Source organism: Symphalangus syndactylus, chromosome 8 (genome assembly GCF_028878055.3).
Source record: "Symphalangus syndactylus isolate Jambi chromosome 8, NHGRI_mSymSyn1-v2.1_pri, whole genome shotgun sequence".
Classification (NCBI taxonomy): Eukaryota; Metazoa; Chordata; class Mammalia; order Primates; family Hylobatidae; genus Symphalangus; species Symphalangus syndactylus.
Window position 1 is genome coordinate 66,884,037 of NC_072430.2, and position 14,560 is coordinate 66,898,596.

General features: G+C 34.8%; 1 protein-coding gene across 3 annotated transcripts in view; it reads left to right on the forward strand.

The window, feature by feature from the left end:
• The window catches only part of MAP4K5 (mitogen-activated protein kinase kinase kinase kinase 5), a 123,389-nt gene that overhangs the window by 35,764 nt on the left and 73,065 nt on the right, over positions 1-14,560 (forward strand). For all 3 annotated transcript variants that reach the window (XM_055289433.2, XM_063644580.1, XM_055289434.2), the window contains exon 3: positions 2,211-2,268. In XM_055289433.2, the coding sequence (XP_055145408.1) occupies positions 2,211-2,268 (58 nt within the window). The remainder of the gene's footprint in view (positions 1-2,210; positions 2,269-14,560) is intronic.

The following is a 14,560-nucleotide window of genomic DNA, read 5'->3' on the forward strand; positions in this document are numbered from 1 at the left end:
TTACTGAACAATATGCCCAGGAAGTCAATTATCAGTGCTTGTTCTGGCCATATTTTTTATACCTATGTCTCACTGGCATGTGAATTGGCTGAGAGGTGGACAGGCTAAATCTATGTGCACATATCCTTTTATGACCCAAGGGAGATTTTAGGAATTAGAAGAAGACCTGAGGCTAACAGACAATTCTTATGTCCAATGGCAGAAAGAGGAGAGGGTAGGAATGGTGTGAGGCTTCTAGCTGACCATTGCTCCCCTTTTTGTAAATGTGTTCGTAGTTAGGAGAGAAGTAACTGTAACTATGAAAGAGAGGAGTTAAAGCGCCTGCTCTTCTTTCCTGAGACCCTTCTTACCCTATTCAGTAGATTTAGCGAGGAAAATGTGAACTTATCACAAAGTAGTTGCAACGTCTGCTGTTGAAAATTATTTTCTTGCCAGGCCTGGTGGTTCACTGTAATCCCACCACTTCAGGAGGCCAAGGTGGGCGAATTACTTGAACCCAGGATTTTGAGACTGGCCTGGGCAACATGGCAAAACCCGTCTCTACAAAAAGTACAACAGTGAGCTGAGTGTCGTGGCAGGTGTCTGTAGTCTTAGCCACTTGGAAGGCTGAGGTGGGAGGATCACTTAAGCCCAGGAGGCAGAGGTTGCAGTGAGCTGAGATCCTGCTGCTGCGCGCCATCCTGGGTGACAGAAGTGAGACCATGTCTCAAAACAACAAAAAACAAACAAACAAAAGACAAATTGTTTTTCTTTCTGTTTGTGTCATTTCCTCTGTATATCTCTCCCCCATTCTATTCTTTTTCTCACCCTCTGTATGTCATTTTTAAAAGGATCTCTTTGAAGGCACTCTTCCCTACTTTATCATTCTTCTATTCCTTTCCCTTTTTCTCTTCTTTCCTCTGGTAATTTGACTTATTTAATTTGGCAAATTAGTATAACTATACTTTTCTATTTTATCATGTCTTTTTCTTGTTTTTTCTGCCATTTGAAAGTTGATATTCAAATCTAATATAGTAAATGAAAAAGGTCATAAATTAGTAAATTCCATTTCCACATATCATACACCACTGGGTACGATGAAAATGAGCACTCATATTGACAGAGAATATAGTGGTAAAATGTTTTTAGACTATTTGATGGTATGTGTTTATATTCACAACCTTTGACCTAGTAATATCGTATCTTAAAATCCATTTAAAACATGTATGTCTTAAATAATGAAAAGACTATATGTAACATCCTTTATGTCCAGCTGTAAAGAGGATTATTATATGGACTATGTTATAATCATTTAATTTTTACCTACGATAAGTTTTGGCAGACATGATTTTAACATCCAAGGTCAATGACAGTATAAATTCACACAGTGTTTTAGAGCAATATAGCAACATACCCATTATAAGTCCACATACCTTTTGATCTCACAATGGTATGTCTAGGTTGCCTTCCTTATAAGCTGATCTATGGTAAAATATTGGTAATGATATTCATCGCAGTGCTAATTATAGTAAGTTTGTTGATATTTTGTTAAATAGTAAATAGTTTCTCTTCTAGATATTTAACTGAAGGAAATAAGGCTGTGGATAGATAGAAAGCTAAGATATATGTATCCCTATTTTTATAACTTGAAAATAATATTAAAATTGTAAATGCCCAACAATAGAGGGTTGGTTAAATTATATATCCTGTCAGTGGAAAATCAGGCAGCATTCGTAATCATGTCGTAGAAGACTATGATGGGGTCATCTTCTTCCATAATGCACATGCATATACATATGTGTACCAGGAAAGAGATGCATGTACACTGAAATGTTCACTGTTTTTCTCTAGGTAGTTAGATACAGATGATTAAAAAAAAATTTTAATGACCTATGATTATGTTTTCTGATATAAATAAAACCCATGAGATTTTTAAAATTAAAAATATTAACTAACCCAAGGCTGAAGAAAAACCTTGGAGGAAGTAGACCAAATTTTAAACAGGAGCTGTTTTTGAGTGGTGGGACTAATGGTAATTTTTTAAACACTTTTGTGTCTTATCTATATTTTTCTTTAATGGGAAAATGAGTTTGCTTATTTTATTGGAAATATTTTGTTTTTTAGTTTTGATGAAAGTATGGTTGATAAGCAATTAACATAGTACCAAGTAATTTTAATGTAATTAACAAGCTTTTTAATTAACAATATTTTTGTTTTTATTTTATTTTTAGGCCAGAAATGTACACACAGGAGAGTTGGCTGCAGTAAAAATCATTAAATTGGAGCCTGGTATGTGTTAAAACCCTCAAGACAATTTTTGAACAATTTTCTTGTGCAGTTCATAAATACAGGTCTTAAAAGTATTTTCCGTATTTCTTTCCTTGTTTCCCTTCTTCCTGAAAGAAGTCTTTATATGTTCTATCAGGTCAGTAGAATATCTTCAATTAAATTACCCTGAAGGTGGTTAGTTAAAGGTGAGTTTGATGTGACAGTTTTGTTGCCAAATAAAATTTAACATGTACACATTCAAAATTGGAAGACACATTGACATTGTTAAAGTAATTTTCTTTTAAGATGATAGTGAAATATTTGAACTTCACGTTTAGCTTTTAAGAGAATTTGATTAGGAAAGTATTCAGTAATTTTTTGGGGTGAATATTTGGGATAATGACATTTGTTTGTCAGCCATTCCCTTTGATTGATTTAGGTTTGTTAATTCTGGTCTTAGCTTAATGCTTATTTTATTAACACTTCTGTGTGTCAGAAGACCACTTGTTTCAAAACACACTGAATAATTTGCTTTGAAAATAAAACTATAGTCCTGAAACAATTTTATGATTTTGATATCCTGAAAGTTTCTAATGAGTGCAGTAGTAGTTTTTGACCAGGTAAGTGAATATGACCAGGTATGTTCATTTGCTGGTTCATAAGCTTAGGCATGTAGGATAAGTTTATGACCATAATTATGCCAGTTTCCTAGTTTGAGCAGTTAAAATGACTTTGCATTTCAAACACAGTATTTGAATCATTATACATGTGATTCATTAGAGAGACAATAGTACTGAGGTAGCATATGCTGGAACACTTTAAAAATAAGCTTTCAGATATGTCCCAGTATCTTTTTTTTTCCTGGCAAATAGAAATTGTTATAATAATACTCTTTTAGGATCCTCTTATTAAGTGCCACCTAATAAGTTTAAAATGATCTCCAAAATGTCACTAACACAAATAGGGAATATAACAGAACTATACAAGCCTTTGCCTGTCCTGGAAAAGTCACTAGAGCAAATATTCAAATTATGTTCAAGGATGGTTATTCAAGTTATGTCCAGGTACTGGCCTGTGCTCTCAGAGAAAACAAAGATATTTATCCCTTTTCTGTCTTAAGCGAGTGCAGTGGGCTTGTTACAGCACAGTTTCACTTACTTGACTTGAGGGTATGGCTTATTTTTTATCAAGTTGATGCATAAGTCGTTGCAGTTTTTGCCAACCTAATATTATAGTTCATTATAATGAATTAATGAGTATATTTTTTAAATCCTGCAATTCTAAATTCTCAATAAGCCATATATTAGAACTAACATAAGAAGGCAATTCAGTAAAAAAAGAAAAATATGTGTATGATTACTTAAAATGTAAGGATTAAATGCAAGGATCATAAGTTAAGACTCTTGAAAGGCTGGAATTTCTCACTGCCTTGTTTTGTAAAAGCTACTGATTATTTTATGTTAGATGTGACCCATGTATTGAGTAATATTTCAACTTGTCCCCCAAAAAAGAATAACATGGAAGTTCAGTAAATATTGATTATGTGATCTTAGTATTTGGCCATTTAAAAATTTTGTTGGTTGCCTATTCTTATGCCTTGCCCCAGTCCTATCAGGTTATTTGTATTTTATTATTGATTTTTAGACGCTGTTTGCATTTTGAGGATAGTGACTCTTCATCATGTATTTTACACTTCCCACAATTTGTCTTCAGTCTTTGCACTCTGCTTATACTTTTTTTTTTCCATGTGGAAGTGTTCTTTTTTCTCTCAGACAAATTTGTCAGTCCTCCTTTCTCTCTTCCCCATTTCCTTGTACTGAGGCCTTTTCTCCTAGATAATTATAACAATTTTAAACTGTAATTTCTTCCCGTTTTTCCTTTTTTTCTTCCAAAATTTAAATATTTGCTCAATCAGGAACAAGTTTGTTCTAAGGGATAAAAGAGAACTCTCTCTATATATTTTTTCAAATGTCTAGTTTCCCAAAGCCATTACTATAGATTAAGTCTCTTATCCACAGATTCGAAGTGCCTTGGTTGTCATAAACTAAATTTCCATGTAAGCATAGATTTTGTGTTCTGTTCCAGTGATTTTCTTTTTTCTATTCAACACTATCCTGGTTTTGATTACTATAACTTTTGTTGCGTATTATAATCTTCATTCTTTTTATTTTTCAGATATTTCCTGTTTTTAAAATTTTTTTCTTCAGGAGAACTTTAAAATCATTTTTATCAAGGAGAAAAAAGGCACATAGATTAATGTAGGATATTTGGCATTTTAACAATAGTGAAGGTTTTTTCTTATTCAGGTCTTTAGGAAAGTTTTTGCCACATCTTCATATTTATGGTATTTCTCGCTATTGGGAATGGCTTCCTTTTTCCCTCTTACACTGTCTAATTGGTTATTATAGGTATTTACTTCAGACATTGACTTTATTGGTTATATTTTGTCTCTGGCAGTCTTACAGAATTCATATTTTTCTGGCAGTTTTCAAATGTTTTTCATTGTTTTTGCACTGTACAGACATATGTAGAATGTTATTTTGGCCCGGACTTTCACATTGTAGGATAGTGCTTCCAGTGTTATTAACCCATTTATGCCAAAGTTTGCAGTTTTTTGAATTGCAGACACGTGTGAAAAATCAGACCTTGGCGATGACCTTGAGCCATAGGCTATAAATAACTCCCACATGCTTAGCGTTCAAATAATAGAACAGTAGGCATAAATGGGTTCTGACAGAAGTGTTGATCATCTTCTACTAGAGTGATTTTGTCCATTTCTCCTTCCATTTGTGGCACATCTGCTTAATGTATTATATGTGTGTCAGTTGACCCATAAAATTCATGTTATATTTTCATTTCTTAATAAATATTTATTGAATACCTAATATATGCCAAGCTCTGTTCTAGAGGGTAGGAATGTAGACGAGAACAAAAAGGCAAAGACCTTGTTCTCACGGAACTTGAATTCCAGTGGGGGAGTTAGAATAATGGAATACATGTATAATGCATTAGTCACTCATATTGGTCAATGGCTTCAGTCTTTCCCTTACTGTTGTGACTTGCATCCTTCATCTTTAATCATTCACTCCCTTAATGATCTTTGATACCCTTTTTACCTTGAATATAACTTTATCTGACATTGATATTGCCAACCCTCCTTTCTTTTTGTTTATATTTATGTGGCATACAACAAATGGATAGAACTGGCGTACTTAGGCCTATCATTATACTTTAATCCTTTCTGGGTTGTTGATGTCTCTCTTGTAAAAAATTATATTTGACTTTTGTTTTATAACCCAATCTGAATCTTTCTTTTTTTTTAATATGCAAATCTGTCCACTGTTATATTGTTTAGAGAGATGTTTAATTTTACTTCTGTTGTTGTTTTTGTTTTTAATATTTTCTTAAATTTTAAAAAAAATTATAGCTGGGGGTTTCTTTTATTTTTACTGCTGATAATTTGTAAGATGCAATTCTGTAGTTTTGTCAGAGAATGGCTTGTAAGACCTTGAATAATATACTTTAATTTGTGGGTGTTTTAGTTTATCAGTTTAAGAAATAAAACAGTCCTCTATTGAATTCTTGGGTTTACAGATTTCGAAATTGGCATATTTATACTCTTCCTGCCTCATCATCCCCTCAATTTTCAACTGCTCGTTGCTTTATTTGGGGATTTTAGCCCAGAAACTTTCTGATTGCACTGGGGTAGGAGTATGTATTAGTATGTGTACCTTCTTTTAAGAAATGTAATATTTATAATTTATAAATGCCGTGACCAATTATTTAAACTTAGTTTTATATTTAATAGATTTACTACCCACCGTTGGTCTTTTTATGCCATTTCCTTTCCATTCTCACCTACTTAGTATCAACTATCAATAGGCTAAGTCATATTATTAAAAAGATTTTCCAGTATTAGGAATATTATAATTTAAATCCATAAATTGATTATTCTTCTCAAACCTGCTTTTCTTCCCCATTTTGCTAAGCAGTTAACCCATCCACAAATGTAGGCATTAACCTCGATTTCTCTCTTTTATTTGTGCTCAAGAATCAGTCTGTCAGCAAGTTCCCTCAGCTCTACCTCCAGAACACATCCTTAATCCATCTACTTGTCTTTGTTACCCATCTCCACCCTTCTAGTGCCTGTTGCCTTGCCCACACCTCCCATTCCCCACTGTCTATTTTTCAGAAAGCCTCTGGAGTGAACTTTTTAAAACATAAATCATATCATTACTTCTGCTTAACGCTTCCCTGAAGCTTTCATATCAACTTAGAAAAATACTCAGATTTTTAGCCTTGTTTATAAAACCCTACATGATCTTCTCTGCCCACCTCTCTGAGCTCATCGTGTTTCTCCCTACTCTACTATGCCTCTGTTTTCTTTTTATTTAAACAGTCCAAGATTAAAGCAATTCTTCCCTTTTGCCTGAGGTAACTGTTTTTCAAGATCTTTGCTCTGAAGGCTCCTGGTCATTCAGACCTCAGCTTAAATAAATATCATATCCTCAGAGAGACCAATCCCCTTGTTATTTTAGTTCGCTGCATAGGACATGTGAGTGCCTGATACTTTCTTGTTTGTTTATATGTATACATGTATATATTGTGTTTGTCTCTCTCCTAGAATGTAAGATCCATGAGAATAGCAATTATCTATCCTCACTGCTATATTTCACCACTTGGGACAGTGTAAGCATGTAATGGACACTGCAATAAATATTCTTCCTATAAAAGAATATTACAGATGTCTTTCTGTTGCCTTTGAATGAGAATGACGATTTGACTAGGTATAAAATGATTGCATCACACGTTCTTCTCCCTCTACCCTCAAAAAACTCTATAGACATTTTTTCCCTTGAATATTGTTGGAAAGAACTGTAAGGCCTAACTGATATTTTTCCCCTAGTAGGTAACTTGCTGTTACTACCTGATTGTTTGTAGCAAAAGCTGGCATTTCTTTCTTTGTCTTCAAAATTAGTAATCTCAACAGAATATAACTTGGTCTCAGTAATTTTCTACAGATTTTTCTCCCTGAGACACAATGAGCTGCTTTTTTCATCTGCAGTTTTGATTTTTTCTCTATTTCAAGAAACTTTGTTTTAAGATTCTTGAATTTTTTTTATTTCATTACTTTGGAAAGTAATGAATTTTTAAAGTCTGCCATATCAGTGACTTTTTTTTTTTTTTTTTTTTTAAACAGGGTCTCTTTCTGTTGCCCAGGCTGGAGTGCAGTGGCACGATCTGGGCTCACTGCAACCTCCGCCAACCGGGTTCGAGTGATTCTCGTGCCTCAGCCTCCTGAGTAGCTGGAATTACAGGTGCGTGCCACCACACCCGGCTAATTTTTGTATTTTTAGTAGAGACAGAGTTTTGCCATGTTGTCCAGGTTGGTCTTGGACTCCTGGCCTCAAGTGATCTGCCTGTCTAGGCCTCCCAAAGTGCTGGGATTACAGATGTGAACCACCACGCCTGGCCCCCAATACTGCTTCTATTCCTTGTTGGTTCCAATGCTTTTATTAGTTCTATACAAGTATTATTTTTACACAGGTTTCCCCCCTTAACTCTACCAGCATTCTTTGTTTCATTTTGTTGCCTTAATTTACCTGTACTCTTTTTTCCCCCTTTCATATCCCTGAGAGTTTGAAGCACTATTGTCTTAAATTTTCTTTCAAAACAAATTCTTCTATCTTCAGCATCCTGTATTTGTCTTTTTTTTTGCTGTGGAATTTTTGTGGAAAATCAGTGGACTTTTAGCATTGTCAGTAAAGCCAAAGTAGATGGTATTTTTCACATTTTTGGAACAGACTTAAGGGTATCTTTAGGTTAAAAATATGATGGTATGCTAATGAATTTTCCCAACATTCAGTTCAGATACTTCAAATAATTTTGGAGACGTCTGTATTTCAAAAATGAATTCTCAACTGTATTTAGCAGCTTTCAAAAACTTGCAGTAAAGCCAGCATAATACAAAAGTGCTTTATTGTATTGATTTAACAGATGAACTGGTTTAAAATTGTATTTAGACATGAAAAGATAATTATTTGCCAGTATGACTTAAAAAAAAACTTAAGTCTGGTAATACATAAACAAAAATTTTTTTAAGTAAATGAAATTCCAGCTGTAAACTTAACATCTTTTCTCCATGGTGAAAAATAGGATATTAAAGTTTATAGTAATGTTAGAGTCCTAAATTGTATTTACTGACTTGCCCCTGGCAATTTAATTTTATAATGCTATATTCAAAATTTTGCTGAAACAGATTGCTTTTGAAGGTCTTCCTAATAGTCAAAAAAATGCTACAGTGAGCCTTAGAGTTGAAAATAGGTTAGCACAGAAAATCGCGTTTATTAATTAGCCACAAAAATATTCATAAAAGAAAATGAAGTCAGCATTCCTTCCTATGTTTGTATGTTCTTATTGCTCTTTAATATACAGGCAAAATGATTATTTTCAGGAATGATTTAACCATTTCTATCTCATTTTTATAGTAGATACTTACCAAAGTCACCACCTTACAAATGGTAACATTAAATAGAGTTTGACTTACCAGTGATTAGCATTGAAAATAATACCACCAGTGATACCATTGTGAGTTTCAGTTGCATTTTTCATCTCTTTGGTTAGACATCCAGAGTGCCCTATAAGCCCAGGCAGATACTGTGATGGTTCATGCCACCATGTTTTCCTGTCTTTTGTCTGAATTTCAGCCTACCATCTAACTCATTTTACAGATGCTCAATTTGCTCAACAAGTCTGTAGCTAGTGGTGGCCAACAGCCAGAGCAGGAACAAAGTTTGTGGGAAAACTTACCATCAGAATCCTACTTTCCCTTCCCTCTCTCCTCCTTCCATTACCCATCTTTTATGACAAAACTACAAAATAATATTTTAAGGTTATGAAAATCACAGTTTGTTTAAATATTGTCAGCCTTGCTTACAGAGATGGAATTTAATGCATCACTACCCAGGATGATTAATGCAATACACTTTTGGTTTGTTCCCTTGCTTGTCTTTTAAAATGGTAAATTGGAAATACTTATAAAATAATTTAGTATTTTTTAATAAAATAAGTTAAATGTGTTTCTTTAGACAGTTTTTGAAATAAATAGGAATCTTTAAATATCTTTGAATAGATGCTTAAAGCTTTCCTTGGACTTGCAGGGAATACTTTATCCTGTTTCCTGAAAGTATAAGCAGAGAAGGTAGTGTAAATGTTAAAAAGTCAGGAAGTATACAGAGGTTTAAACCACCCATTAGTTTGCCTTGTTCTTGAAAGAACTTGGCAAAGTTCTTGAAAGAAATCCCAAGGTAGGCTGTTTGGCCAAATAGGACAAGTGTCATCTATTCTGGTTAGGTGATATGTTCTTTTCAGACTTTCTATTCAAAAATCTAACAATCTTGATTTTTAAAAATATTCTGTAAAGTAAAATATTTGTACCCTGTCTTCACTGTTTGGACAGTTCAAGTCTGAATTAATGGAAAATGTTAATTTGAAGGCACAAATACATGCCCCAAATGTCATTTTATTGGTTTTAAATAATAGATACAGAAAATGAATAAAGGTTAGTGTTGTTTACTAATGTCTTCTGTTTAACATTCTACATTCATTACGCTCAATGGAAAAAAACCATATTTACTTATTATGAACCAAAACAACCATATTCACAAGATTGCCACCATTGTGTCACTATATTTTTCATAGTTGTTTAAAAATTAGCTGATTGAATATTTAGCATTGGATTAATTGATTTTCTGAAAAAGTACTGCTAATTTATTCACTGTACAATGAACTACCGCTAAAATTAGTTTTCGTTTTGATAACTATCTTTAACATTATTTCATAAACTTCAGAAATGTATCTAGTACTTACTAGTACAGAAAACTTTTGCCATTGCAAATATTAGTTAAGAGACCTAATTTTTACATTGTAATTTTGCTCTAAATGATACACAAATTTTTAGGTTACTGCATATTTATTTTAAATACTTGTTTTAAAAGTTTTTATTTTTATTTTTATTTTTTTGGTCTGGGAGCGGTGGTTCACACCTGTTGTAGTCTCAGCACTTTGGGAGGCTGAGGTGGGAGGACCTTTTGAGCCCAGGAATTCAAGACCGGCCTGGGCAACGTGGTAAGACCCCGTCTCTACAAAAATTTTTAAAAATTAGCAGAGCATGGCAGCCTGCTTCTGTAGTCCCAGCTACTCAGGACACTGAGGCAGGAGGATCACTTGAGCCCAGGAGGTCGAGACTTCAATGAACCATGTTCACATCACTGCGTTGCACTGTGGGCAACAGAATGAAATCTTGACTCAAAAAAAAAAGAAAGATATATATATAATATATGTATGTGTGTATATATATATAAAATATATATATGTATGTGTATATATATATTCATTTAAACATCCAGCTGTAGTGAAATGATTAAATTAGGCTATGCTCACATCATTTTAATATTTTTAAAATTTCAGTAAAAAACACAAACTTTACCATTTAACCATTTTTTTTTTTTTTTTCTTGAGATGGAGTCTTGCTCTTGTCACCCAAGCTGGAGTGCAGTGGCACAATCTCAGCTCACTGCAACCTCCACCTCCCGGGATCAAGCCATTCTCCTGCCTCAGCCTCCCGAGTACCTGGGATTACAGGCTCCCACCACGACACTCGACTAATTTTTTATATTTTTGGTAGAGACAGGGTTTCACCATGTTGGCCAGGCTGGTCTTGAACTCCTGACCTCAGATGATCCACCTGCCTCGGCCTCCAAAAGTGCTGGGATTACAGACGTGAGCCACCATGCCCAGCTGTCTTTACCATTTTTAAGTGCATCATTTAGTAGTATTAAGTATATTTGCATTGTTGTGAAGCAGTTGTCTAGAATTTTTCATCATGCAAAACTAAAACTCTATATTCATTAAACAACAACTCCTCTTTGCTGCCTCCCCACAGCCACTAGTAACCACCATTCTACTGTTGGTATCTATGAATTTGGCTCCTTTAGATACTTTATATAAGTGGAATCATATAGTGTTTGTCCTTTTCTGACTAGGCTGTTTCACTTAACATAATGTTCTCAAGGTTCATCTATGTTACAGCATGTGACAGGATTTCCTTCCTTTTTAAGTCTGCATGTTTTTCATATACTACAGTTTTATTTATTCATCTGTCAGTAGACATTCTGTCAAACTGCATTTCCTCTACCTCTTGGCTATTGTAAATAGTGCTACTATGAACATGGGTGTACAAATCTCTCTTTGAGATCCTATTTTCAGTTCTGTTGGATATAAACCTAAAAGCATGATTATTGGTCATATGATACTTCCACCTTTAATTTGTTGAGAAACTGTTATACTGTTTTCTGTAGCAGTCTCACCAGTTTGCAATGTCAATAACAGTATACAAGGGTTCTAGCTTCTCCACATCACCTCTAACCAGTTTTATTTTCTGCTTTTTTTTTAATTGTAGCCATCCTAATGGATGTGAAGTGATATGTCATTGTGGTTTTGAGTTTCTCTGATTAAAGATGTTGAACATGTTTTCATGTGCTTATTGGCTGTTTGCAGGTCATCTTTAGATAAATGTCTATTCAAGTCCTTTCCCATTTTTAAAATCAGGTCATTTGATTTTTTCTTGTGAGTCGTAGGAGTTCTTTATATATTCTGGATATTAAACCCTTCTTAGATACAGGATTTGAAAATATTTTCTCCTGTTCTGTAGGTTGCCTTTTCAACTCTGCTTTTGTCCTTTGATGACCAAAACTTTTTTTAATTTCATGTGTAGTCTCATCTGTTTTTTGTTACCTGCGCTTTTGGTATCATATACCAGAAATAACTGCCAAATCCAATGTCATGAAGCTTTTCTTCTGTGATTTCTTCTAGGAGTTTGATAGTTTGGGGTCTTATATTTATATCTTTAAATCATTTTAAGTTTTGTGTATGGTTTAAGGCAGGGGTCCAACTTCATTCTTTTGCATGTGAATATCCAGTTTCCCCAACACCATTTGTTAAAGAGACTGCCCTCTCCCCATCAAGTAGTTCTGATACCCTTGTTGAAGATCATTTAACCATATACTACATGAGGGTTTGTTTCTGGTCTGTCTGTTCTATTCCACTGGTCTTTAATATATCCGTCTTTATGCCAGTACCCTACTGTTTTGATTATGGTAGCTTTTAGTAAGTTTTGAAATCAGGAAGCATGAGTCTTCCAACTTTGTTCTTCTTTTTCAAAATTGTTTTGGCTATGGAGAGTCTCTTAAAATTTTATACAAATTTTAGAATGATTCTTTTTTATTTCTGCAAAAAAAAATGTTACCAGAATTTTTCATAGGGATTGTGTAGCTATTTATGTCACTTTGGGTAGTATTGACATCTTAATAATATTAAGTTGGGTTGGGTGCAGTGGCTCACGCTTGTAATCTCAGCACTTTGGGAGGCTGAGGTGGGCGGATCACGAGGTCAGGAGTTCGAGACCAGCCTGGCCAATATGGTGAAACCCGTCTCTACTAAAAATACAAAAATTAGCCCGGTGTGGTGGCACGTACCTGTAGTCCCAGGTACTCGGGAGGCTGAGGCAGAAGAATCACTTGAACCCCAGGAGGCAGAGGTTACAGTGAGTTGAGATTGTGCCACTGCACTCCAGCCTGGGTGACAGGCAAGACTCTGTCTCAAAAAATAACAATAATAATAATAATATTAAATTTTTCAATCCAGGAGCATGAGATGTCTTTCCACGTATTTGTGTCATCTTTAATATCTTTCAGCAATGTTTTATGGTTTTTAATGCACAAGTCTTTCAGTTCCTCAGTTCAGTTTATTTCTAATTGTTCTTTCTTTCTTTTTTTTTTTTTTTTTTTTTTTTTTTTGAGATGGATTCTCACTCTGTCGCCCAGGCTGGAGTGCGGTGGCATGATCTCAGCTCACTGCAACCTCCACCTCCCGGATTCAAGTGATTCTCGTTCTTCAGCCTCCCACGCAGCTGGGATTACAGGCGCCCGCCACCACGCCCAGCTAATTTTTGTATTTTTAGTAGAGACAGTGTTTCACCGTATTGGCCAGGCTGGTCTCTAACTCCTGACCTCAGGTGATCTGCCTGTGCTGGAATTACAGGCGTGAGCCACTGCACCCGGCCTAATTGTTCTTTTTGATGCTATGGTAAATAAATTGTTTTCTTAATTTCCTTGTCTGATTGTTCACTGTGTACAGAAACATAACTGATTTTTCTGTTTTGATTTTGTATCTTACAATTTTGCTGAATTTGTTTATTTGTTTTAGTAGATTTTTTTAATGGACTTTAGGATTTTCTATATATATGATCGTGTCATCTGTGAACAGAGATTTTTTAACTTACTTCTTTCCAGTTTGGGTAACTTTTATGTGATTTTTAATGACATGAGCAATGCTTACAAAATATTGATTAGTGAAAATAGTCTGTGAAACTCTGGAGTATGGTCCAAATTGTGTATGTGATATGCAGAACTTCATAAGTATAGTACTTACAGGACTGGAAAAAAAATCAAAATGCTCATGGTGTCAGCCTGAGCAACATAATGGAGATCATGTCTCTACTAAAAAGTTTTGAAAATATTAGCTGGATGTGGCAGCATATACCTGTAGTCCCAGCTACCTGGGAGGCTGAGGCAGAAGGACTGCTTGAGCCCAGGAGTTTGAGGCTGCAGTGAGCAATGATCGTGTCCCTGCATTCCAGCCTGGGTGACAGCAAGACTTTGTCTCTTGAACAAACAGAAAACTAACAGTGGGTGTCTCTGGTACATTTATGGGTGATTTTTATTTCATTCTCTTTTTTTTCTTTTTTTTGAGACAGAGTCTCAGGCTGGAGTGCAGTGGTGCAGTCATAGCTCAGTGCAGCCTCAAACTCGGGCTCAAGCAGTCCTCCCACCCCAGCCTCCTGAATAGTGGGGATTTCAGGCATGAGCCGCTGTACGTGGCTTACATTCTTTATATTTTTTTACACTGGCTTACTTTTCTAAGATAAGTATATTAATGTGGATATAATAATATGGAATAAAACAATTATTTTTAGTTTAAGAAATGGTAGTTTCCGTTATTGATACCTGTATAGGATAGGCATGAGTCTGATAGTTTTCTTTACATATTCTGGATATTAACTTCTCAACCAGATATATCTTACCAGATACAGGATTTGCATATATTTTCTCCTATAGGTTGCTCTTTCACTTTGTTGACTGTGTCCTTTCGTGAACATTTTTTTTTTTTTTTTTGAGACAGGGTCTTGCTGTGTTACCCAGGCTGGAGTGCAGTGGTGATCATAGCTCACTGCAGCCTTGAACTCCTGGGCTCA